Genomic DNA, 11,252 nt, shown 5'->3' with positions numbered 1-11,252 from the left:
TTGATCATAAAAATAATAATATTAATTTTTTAAATTAGCACAAGAATGATAAATATAAAATATTATTTTTTATTAAAAATGGCTTGAATGAAACCTAAACAGATTTGAATGAAAAATACCTCTCTTTGTTAAAGAAAAAAACTTACCTTATTCAATATTTTACTTTCTTCAATTCATCAAATATATCCATTTAAACAACCGAAAATCTAACACAATTCTTACCAAAAAGACAATCTAACGCAATTCTTGTAAACAGAGAAAGCATATTGGAGTATCCGATGTAGTCCATGTTACTAAGCAAGAAACCATAGTTGCAAAATACTTTTTAAGCTAAAAAAAAAAAAAAAAAAGAAGAGCATAGAAGACATGTCTTTTTTTGTTTACAAAACATAATAACACACTTCTCAATAGAAAGGTTGTAAGTTCAATCATTGCCGGCGGCATATGAAAATAATATCTTCATCTCCAATTTTTCTATACATAAAAAGTACATTTGTACAAAAAACTAATAATAATAATTATGAAACATAATTGATTTGAGTTAAATCTTTAAGTTGGATTCTATCAAAATTAAGCAAAGTAGATTTCGTTATTTTGAGGTTGGCAATATACGTGATACCAAAACTACATGAGGAATTTTCTCAAGTCCATGGACCATCCATTTCTCTCTGGATGAAGGATCGCATATCCATCAGTCACATCCCGAGGTTCAGATTAAATTAAAATTAAAAAATATATATATTTTATATATATTACCTCAACCTTTAGATGTGATTAATGGACATGTGTCATTCATCCAAAGAGAAATTGATGGTCTATTTTTAACAAGAAATGAACCTAGAAATAATCCTAATAAAGTTCCAATTGCATGGTATATGTTTACATTACATGTGTCTTTCATCCATAAAGAAATGGGTGGTCATTAGACCTGATATGTTTACATTATTCGATAGACCTATGTAATAGATGCAAAATGAATGGAGACAATGAAAAGAGTTTGGTGCACCAATTTAATCATTTTCTTCGGATGATTTGCAAGCTGTCCAATCTATATAAGAAAATAAATGAAGGGATTTGCATCAAAGCCATCCAAGATCCAAACTTGAAAAGCAAAGAAAACTATTTTGAGATGTCATGAACAAATTATGCTATTTAGGGCATCGTTAAATGTTAACTTGCATGATACATGATGGAGTCTTAAGGGTGTCAATCGATACGGTTTTGGTAATTCGGTACGGTACCAACTTTGAACCGTATCGAATTTAAATGGTACGGTACTGTTCCGGTATTTACAAAAACAATTCGGTACGGTTTCGGTATTAAATCGGTACATAAAAACAATTTAAACACGGTATCTAGTGCGGTACAATTTTTGTACTAATGAACTTATGTCACTTTTATTATTAGTTCATTAAGATCCTAATAAAATTGTGATCAACCAATCAATAAAATTTGAAATTAATACAGTAAAAAAGGCCATAAGCACCGAGATGGTCGGTACACAATTGACACCCTTATGATGGTATGTTTTACCAAAAAAAAAAGAGACATGGTGGTATGACCATGCAGAGACGAGCAAAAGTGGATCAATTTCAAATCAAAATATTACAGAATTTGTATTTCACTGAAATAAGAACGAAAACCAAACCAAATCAAACTCATGAAATTAAATAAAAATCAAATCCAAATCAGGCCTTCCACCCTAACCAAGATCCAAAATGAATTTTCTTTCAGCCACAATCCAAGGAGACAGAGGTTGAGATGTTATCATGCAACAATGGGAGCATTTTATAACCATGGGTAAATAGAAGCAATTATCATCAGAAATAAAAACCAACCCACCAAAAGTGCGAAGGATTGACAGCACGAGAATTTCCAAGCATTTTGCTAGAAGAAAAAAATTCCATCAGAATTTGATATTTAACAGAAGAAAGGCCATAAGCACAACCCACCAACATCCTGATTTCATGGTAAAAAACACAGTAACTGCATCCAAGAATTTTGGAATAGAGGCATTACAAACAAAAGCCTGTACAGCGTTAGGTACCTACAAGAGCCCATGAAAATATATAGAAAGGAATAGAAGAAAGCGCCTCCAAGAGTTTCATGCTTTACTTACAGGATTAGGTTCAGGTTGAGAGCCACAGCATTGGCAGCAAAAATAATCTTCAGATTGGTGAACTGAAAAACTTCAATCCACCTATACCAACCATGCCTGAAGGGGAAGCATCAATTTCCAGATCACCGGTGGAAATTACATTCCGACCAATTAATTCTCCTTTCCAACTTTAGCATTGGCTGCATGAGCTAGCTACTACAAAATTCACCATTAGAAGATTCAGAACCCTCCAACTTGTTGCTTTGAAAATCCATATCTTCCACCAATACCACTGCTACCATATGTTGAAGTCGCAGCAACTGGTCCAGGACAGTCTCTAGCCCAGTGCCCAACTTGATGGCATTTGTAGCACTCACCTGAGGTACCATTGTTGGTTGCTCCAGCTGAAGGGGGCCTATTGACAAAACCTCCTCCCATTGACTGTCCCTGCATGCTTACACTCGGGCAGTTCTGGGCAACATGGCCTGTGCCACCACAGCTGTTACAGTGTTGATATACCCCTGTCGAACCAGCTGGACCCCTCACACTATTATATTGGTTTCCATATTGGCCCACCTGATTTGCAGGTAAACCCATATCTCTACCAGCATTATTGTTAATACCCAAGTAATTCACGGCAGGAGATGGAGCAGACCTGACTCCCATGCCGCCATATCCAGCATGGCTTATTGAAGAATCAGGATTGTTAGTTGCTCTTGGGGCAAAAGCACTAGTATCTCCTCCTAGAAGTTTATCAATTGAGGCTGAAAGAAACCTGGATTCAGATGGAAAATCAATCCTCTCAGCTTTGACAACAGTCGATTTAACACGTTGTTCATCACTGAACGTCTCCTCTTTCACTTTCAACTTGAAGATAAACCGAGTGAAAAGAACCTTACGAATAATCTCTGCAAATTTTTCATCATCTTGCTCTTCATATTTTAAATAATACAAGTCCTTTGCAGACACACCCATGATCTCCTCACCAGATTCCTGAAATGCAGTAACCCAGGTTAAACCTGTATGATCCTGTATCTGCATCTGGAGAATGTATCTATAGTCACATTCAACAACAGACTGGTCACACCTATCACACCGCCATTTCCCATCTCCATTGTTAACAACCTTCTTGTTACACTGACGGTCCCCAATCATAATAGGACAGGCCGTGTAACAGAAGTTATCAACCTTGATGAACGTAACTGTGACACCAACAGTGATCCAATCTGGCTTCTCAGATGTTCCTAGCTTCTCATCCTTGATCTGGGACACAGTCTTACGGACATCATTCCTCCCTACTCCTGAAGTTTCCCTTGAAATAGAAATAGAAGGAGCATTCTTTCCCTCGGTGTAAAACCAATCCTTCAGCCTACAGGCTTCTGGGAAGTCTGGATCTATGAACAACTGACTAGTGGCAATTGTTCCTACTGCCTTCCCATTGAAGTCATTAATTCGACCCGCTTTCACAGCCAAAACAGGGAATGCCCCAGAATCACGCATATCTTGTAGTTTTTGCCCTTCTCCATTGCAGAAGTTTCCCCAGAGAGTTAACTCAACACTTCGACCAGACATGTCCTTCAATTGGAGGCTTCTTCTGTAAGTCTCAGTTCCATTTTTCCTCATTATTGAAGTGGATGGATTGATTGAAGAAACTATTCCTATAACATCCACAATCGCATTGTTCTGCAAGCCTTCAACATCACTTATAGGGCGGAAATGGAATTGCTGCCTAGGTATTGAGTTGTCATCTTCAAAGCAAGGCTGTACAGTAGAAGTGTTATCCAGGAAGATTTCATGGTCATTATTTAGGTGATTGAAATTTTTTTGAGCAGGTTTCAAACTTCCCTTGGAAATCATGTATACCTTCCCAGCCTCGATCTGGTTATAGAATTGATCAGCCACCGCATTGAAGCAGGTCACCCTTATTTCTCCACCATCAGAATCAAGCAGATCAAAAGAGAAGACTTTTCCATCACCCCGAGGATTATTATAGTGCCGAAGTTCACCCTTTACAGTCACTCTGGCTTTAATTGTCCACCTCCCTTGGTAGGGATTTAAAGCAGCAATAGGAATTATCCGAGTTGGAGCTTCATTCTTCGCTATAGGTCCTCTGTTTGTGTACATCGGTGGCATTTGATGACCTGAGGACTGCATAGGACGGGAATAACCATTTGTGGTAACCCGTGATCCTTCCACTGGGGCATTGTGAAAACTTTGATTTTGTTGCGCTGAAACAGGATGGCCAGAACCAACTTCGGTTTTAGGATGCGTACGAGTTACATGAGGTGCAGAATATTGTCCTGAGCTAGGATTTCCAGAATAAGAACTGCTATAAGATGGGACGGTTTCAGTTTTCTGAACACAAGGAGGAGCTCCACCAGCTACATTTTGTCCACCTACGTGAACACCAGCATGTGATCCCACCGCATATGGTTGAGTATTCCCAGTTGGTACTCCAGACTGATTCACAGAAGGCCTAGCCCCAGAAGTAGGAACACCGCCAGTAGCGCCACCTTGAGTATATTGCTTTGGTTCTCCAATAGGATCACACTTCTCAAGAATGACATCCAAATCAATGATAATAATTATCCTGATTGAAGAAAATGAGATCAGGAAAACAGCAAGGAAATTAAACTCTACTTGAAATAAAAAACAATTGTATGCCCGACTACCAATTTATTGATTCCTATTACTGAAGAATAAAGGTACATAATAGACATGCAAAATTACATAATAGACATGCATATACAAATGCATAAAAGTATAATGACAAGTTGACAACAGTGGCCTGACCACCTAAACCCCATGAAGCAAGAGCATTTTCATGGCTTACAGCCAACTGCCTATGACAGAAGATGGATGAAATGTACAGGTACTATATCAGGTAAATGAGAATCTAAAATGTCCCTGCAGCTTATGGACGTTCCCATACACCTCTCCTGTGAAAGTGCAAGGAAACATCCTTCTCAACCTGTTATGTCATTCAGTGCCATAGGTCAGGTCAATGGTTTTTCCATGGCATCTTCACAGCCAAAACCACACTTATTCTCCACCTCAATCTCACAAGTTTACTCTCAAGTTGGGCACTGAGACACAGTGCTTTACATGCATGGTTTTCATACAGTTTTTGGCTCCATGTCAATCATCTTGTGACTTCTGCAAATAAGGATGAGCTCATGCCACAACCTCAGAAATCAGAAAGCACTGGAAGAAAGAAACAGTAAGTTTGAAGGCAAAGCATCAACCTAGTATTAGGCAAAGGTGGTGATAATGACGGAAGCAATATCAACGCTACATTATTTGCCTTTGGCCACCAAAAAGATCTATAAAGGGGATGATTAGCATGATAGCAGCATTCAAACCAAGCTTAAATGCAACAATGGCTTCTGTATTATGATAATTGACAATGATGGAATTTTCCAAACCATGTTTGTAAGCTTGAATTGAAAACAATCACATTTCAACTCCTAAAAGGTTTCTCAAGTGACCAACAACAATCTTAAAATTAATGATGGACATCTGCTCACATATTCCATTGGTTTGCTGATGGATATGCTTAATGTGAAATCTACCTCTAGAGGTTTATCGCATTCTCCAAAGGCAACTAAATTTATTCAGAGAAAGGGACCAACATTATGAATATAAGAGTACATATTCATTCAAGCATAAGGGGCCTCAAGAAGGAATTTCTCCCTAATAAAGGCAATCCTGCAAGTAAGCTAAAGCAGACTCTAAGCTGTTTCCCCTCTAATGACGGGTTTAGAACAGCACTCCTTGTCCTTATCTGAAAAAGATAAAAGTCCAGTTTTTTTCAGACGAGAATTGAAACAATAGCCTTTTCATGGCTGGATTGACATGGCTCAGTCCCAAAATCTCAACCAAGATGAACAAACCCCACCAAAGCTTTTGGTCTAATAAAGGTAGACAGGGGATCTGATTTTCCATAGGCTACTCTTGAAATTTGCACTGCTGTTTGGCAGGAGTTAGCTGCATAGGAGATTGCAGTATTCCAGCTTCTTTCTCTAAGCCTCATTCAAGTTTTCTACTTTGATTCAACATTGATAATTCTAATCTTTTCTTCTTTTTTCCTTGTTAGAAGACCATGCTAAAGATTATTAACAAGAGTTAAAAGAATTACCGCATATGGGTAAAGAAATAGCAGCAAATTAAGGAAAGTCCATTGAGAACATAGGAAAGTAAAAATGAAATTTAAGCTGGACACAAATAGTGGTTAGGCATCTTAACAGGATATTTCACACTGGTCAGTACCATGCAGACTGCCTTGGATTTCAAAGATTGTACAAAGCTCTCTAACATTTTAATATTGCACCGGGCTTGAAACACAAAATATGATGCATTCATTACAATTCCCCAACTCCTCTTTTCATAAGCCAATAAGATTCTAACTCCTAAATAGTGTGTGAAATCCATTTTGATAAAAATAGATAGAGAATTTATGTTTTTCTTGGACTAGAATTTTAGTAACACATGGATGAGTATTATCATACAAGGAACTAGAATCTCTGCACAAATCCCACACTAATAGGGCACCTCCCCAACTTTTGAATCACCTCCAAAGTTAAAGGGCATACTACATGCAAAATGCTTTTGCAACTACAACCTCCAAGAAGAATCATGAGGTACGAAGCATTACCCCAGCTTTCACGAAGAGTTTCTTACTAGACTTAAACCCATTACCACGTGGTCACAATGGAGCAATCAAAACAGCGACCATTAACCAAAAAAACATGGGACTAAATTTCCCTCAACAATTGAAAAAAAACCTAAGCAATAAGGAAAAGTTTTCAAGCATTTAACATATCACTTAACTCTCACACCATCGATCCGCTTTGCAACTACAACCAACTTGGCTTTCACAAAGCATCTAACTTTAGAGGCTTAGACTCTGGTTCCTCATTTTCAACTTCCAAATCTGATGTAAAGTAACATTGATTTGAGTAACCAGAACAGTAACCAAACACTATCTTTTCACAGAGAACGAATTCCAGATTTGATAGGTTATCTAAAACACAAAATCAGATGAGATATAGAGCTCAGTCCTAGAGTGATATCTTAATGATAACTATAGAATAACACTATGACAATAGGGACAGAATTCTAGATTTTAAAATAAAATAGGGGCACAACTGTATATCAGAATTGAACTAGACTGAAGTAAAGAATATTAAATTAAATAGAGATGAGAAAGATACCCTAAAATTCTCACATCAAAGGGGCAGACAGATCCAATTAATAATTAAATAAAATGAATGTGTTAATGGATGAGGAAAGTAGGAAAGTAGGAAAGTAGGAAAATAATAAAAACAACAATGTAACACCCAAGCTTCACAATTGCAAGATAAATCAATTGGATCAAACATTAACCTGCCTTGATTAAAAACAATGTATCTCCAAAGAGATTAAAGACTTGCAAAAGCAAATATTGACTTCAATTCAAGAACGGGTTAGAGGTGTTTTGTTAAAATGGTTCGTTTTTCTGTTCTTTAAGAACGGACCGGTTAGAAAAGTGGTTTGAAGAACACCTTTTGCAGAACATCTAAAAGATGTGTTTACCAAAGAACAGAAACGGAAGTGATAAAATTGATCCCCATTGAAAGCTTAGAATGAGTTTATCAAACACCAACTTATTCTAATAGTGTTTTGAAAATATTTTCAGAACGGATTTATCAAACGCCCATTTCCAAGCTAAAGAATGGTCTTTTAGCACAAAAACACTAAAAAATGGTTTTGCATAAAAATGGTATCTTAGAACAGAAGGTTACCGAATGCATACTTATTTTCACAATACAGCCCCCTTTATTGATTTTGAAACATTTCTCAAGTCCCCATTCACACTAGAATAAACATGTACTTTGCTCTGGCTGATGAAGACCCTAACCTGTGGCTGACTCTAACTCACTTGAGTGAAATCAGACCATGAAAACCATTGACTGATTTGGGTCATATCCCTAGAACATTGATTGGGCTGACCCCTTGGGCTTCTTCTTTGGAGAATGACTTCAGCCCAGCATCATAATTTCTTGTCATTTTATGTCAATGTCAGTAAGCAAGAAGAAAAGCTAAAAACTGAACTCCATCAACAATCTTAACCTTCACTTTATCAAGGAAAAATTTTTCAAGTAGCCATCAAACACCTATCAAGTAACCTAATGTCCATACTCAAACCCTACAAAATTCAACTAAACTAGGTGTTCAAAGAGAGCAATTACTAAAATTTGGCATGATCTTCACTTCTCCACTGGGTCTAAACTTGGACTAGTTCCTAAATTTGAACTTTCTAGGTTGATAGTTTGCCAATAAATCAATGTCATCCCAACAGAGTCCATTAAGATTTCTCTACATTAATCCAAGTTAGTAATAAACAGTCTCCCAATGACCTTTTGGTTAAGAATGGAATATTTAAAGGCCACTGCATCAACTAATCTATGATCAGACCCGAATCATGTCATGCATGAACAGGCTCCGTAAAATCCAGAACACTTTAGGTAGAAGTAGAATAAGTGATGTGGCAACCGGATCGGCAAAAAGAGGGATTCTAGTTGTAAAATAGCTAATGAAACCGCAGCTGGAATTGAGATATCATTCAAAGAGAAAGATATCAAATATCTGAAGTTTCTTTTTGTATCCTATATGGATGATCCGATCCGCAAGGACCATGATTGGGAGTATCCAAAAACATGCAATACCGAAAAAAGCCAAGCATCTAAATTTGTAGTAGTCCAAGATACAACAATTACATAAATCAAAAGATGAAAAACTTAATAGCTACAGAAATATTGGGTGACATGACATGATGAATTGATATTATTCTTATTCAAAATAGACAACACAATTTTTTTAACTGATGCAACAGGATAGTTAGTATAAATTTCCACTCCAACAATAAAACAACAAACAAGCAGCACCCCAACTAAATGGGGTCACCTATATGAATCCTTGCCTTCCAACCAAGTCTTCTCACTCGAACAATATCCAACAAAGGAAAAAGGATGATGAACTAAATGGGTTGCAATGGACCACCCAACAAACAACAGTGGCCAAAGAAGGAAGATAAACTCATAAGCCACCTTCCAATCAATTGGTCTCTATCCAAACACTTATAAACAAAGAGAAGAGGGAGGGCAACATCATTAATCCACTTCAATGATCATCCAATTCCAAATAAAGCAACTTAGCAATTACAAATTCATAATTAACAAATAATGAAGAGAGGCAAACCAATTTCAAAACTCAAAAAGTGAGTGCACCATGTGACCAACAGGAAATAAATTTCACCATCTGCATGGCTACTTTCAAGTTTCTCAAGCCCAATGCTGAGGAGTGACAAAAAGAATAAATTAAAGATAAAAGTATAGTTTTTCAATTAATTTCTTCTCGTTGTCACGGAAAAAATGTAAAATCCGTCTAGCTACTACTGTTTCCTAACTCCTTTGTACATGTTTTTGGTAAAAGAATAACTCTACGTTTGAACCAAGTATTCTACGCAACAAATTTAAATCCTTTAAGCAGCTCTCGCTATCAGGTGAGAGTTTCACAGACTGGAACTAGAAGAGTCGCATACTACGACCAATGCCAAAGTGGACTAAGAAGTGTAACTACTGAAAAATATTTTCTAGAAAGATTAGACTGACTGGCTAATATTTCTAATCTTTCTACGAAAGAATATATTTTTCTTCTTTTACCATAATACTAATGACTCTTATTACTACCAAAAGACTACAAATGATTTCCAATTGACTAGAGCAAAACGTTAACAAACACACTTCACATACTAGAACTTAAATCAAAATTTTCTGAAGAAATAGATTCCAAAACTCACATTCGACCCTGTATGACATTGCAGACAAACTGCATCAACTGGACAATGGATCCTTTCTGCAACTTTCCATTTTTAACCAGATAATTAATCTGCGTAGCAAGCATCCCCTGTTGCAGATGTGCGCCATCTGAAAGCAGTATTCTATACCGTTCGCTCGAATTCTGCTGTTGTGTATTCACTAATCTGATGTCCGTAACTTGGAGAACAGGCTTCAAGTCAGTTTCCTGTGCCTCACGACTGTGGAGCATAGCTACGGCATCTACCGTCAGATTAACCGCCATTTGTCAAATAAGAAAACCTAAACAAATATCAACATAAGAAAACAAAAGTTTTCAAGATCAACTCTCAAGAGAACTAACAGAATCAAGAAAACCGATACTTTTCTCCTCTTTCTCATTCAAATTTGGTAGAAATATGTACCACTTTCGCTGATGAATCCTCCTTCCTCGCCTAGTTTTTCGTAACCGTTATTTGAATCTCTGCAAGAAACAAATCAGATCTCGAAGACCAACAGCCTAGAATGATCGAAATACTCAGATCGCAGTGAGAGAACCAAAATTTTAAAACCCTAGAAATTTCGGAAACGAGAACCGCCAGGATTTTAGAGGGAAACCGCGAAATCCACGAATTTTAGAAATTTGAGTCCATGTTTGGAAGATAAAGGACTGAAGTTTCTTGAAATACCAAACGTGTCCCCAATTATTTTCTGTCGGTTTAAATACCTTCAGTAATGCTCACCAACTTAGCTTTTGTCCCTTACATCTGAACCGTTGGTTGGGTCTCCATAAAAATGTAATCGATGGTTCAGAACAAGTTCCATCCTTCTTAATCATGTGGCTCCAGATAATCTTCCAGCAAATTTATTTCTATCACACAAATCATTCTAATCAAACGGTGCTTCTTTTCAAATGCCCAATGATCAGATTTCAATCAAGTGGTTAAAATATTTCAGTGATAGAAATGCTCATAGACCGCGAAGCTAGTAGTCACGTCTCTTGAATAAAACTGGCGCCAACTTCTTAAGTACTCTATCCTCATCCGTGAATAAAAAAATAAAACCCTTTTAGATGCTCAGCAGTAACCACCACTAGCGGCTAGCCACACCGATACGTACGTTTAGAAAAGCGAGCAAAGCCACTTAAGACGGGGAGCTATCCATCAGTTTTCCTTCTTCTTGAAAAAGTCTCAATTTGGACCGGACCGGCGAGTTAACCTGCACATTTGGACCAAATTTTCTTTGGTATTCTTATTTGTTTTGGTTTAGGTTTACTTCATAAATACAAAAACCAATGAGGCTCTTTTATTATTATTATT

The 11,252-nt window shown here is 37.1% G+C and overlaps 1 protein-coding gene across 1 annotated transcript; it reads right to left on the bottom strand.

Annotated features, from left to right (window-relative positions):
- Positions 1 to 1,755: 1,755 nt before the first annotated feature.
- LOC148999714 (replication protein A 70 kDa DNA-binding subunit A-like) lies at positions 1,756 to 10,575 on the bottom strand. The gene is made up of 3 exons (XM_089140104.1): positions 10,359 to 10,575; positions 9,939 to 10,236; positions 1,756 to 4,688 (listed from the first exon to the last, which is right to left on the bottom strand). The coding sequence occupies exons 2-3, from the start codon at positions 10,217 to 10,219 to the stop codon at positions 2,339 to 2,341; spliced, it is 2,631 nt and encodes an 876-aa protein (XP_088996230.1). The 5' UTR covers positions 10,220 to 10,236; positions 10,359 to 10,575; the 3' UTR covers positions 1,756 to 2,338.
- Positions 10,576 to 11,252: the final 677 nt, after the last annotated feature.

The sequence above is a fragment of the Hakea prostrata genome, chromosome 11, assembly GCF_041222555.1.
Source record: "Hakea prostrata isolate BN-2017 chromosome 11, UWA_Hpros_2, whole genome shotgun sequence".
NCBI classification, from domain to species: Eukaryota; Viridiplantae; Streptophyta; class Magnoliopsida; order Proteales; family Proteaceae; genus Hakea; species Hakea prostrata.
The sequence above is the reverse complement of the archived record's forward strand: the minus strand, read 5'-3'. Positions and strand labels throughout refer to the sequence as shown.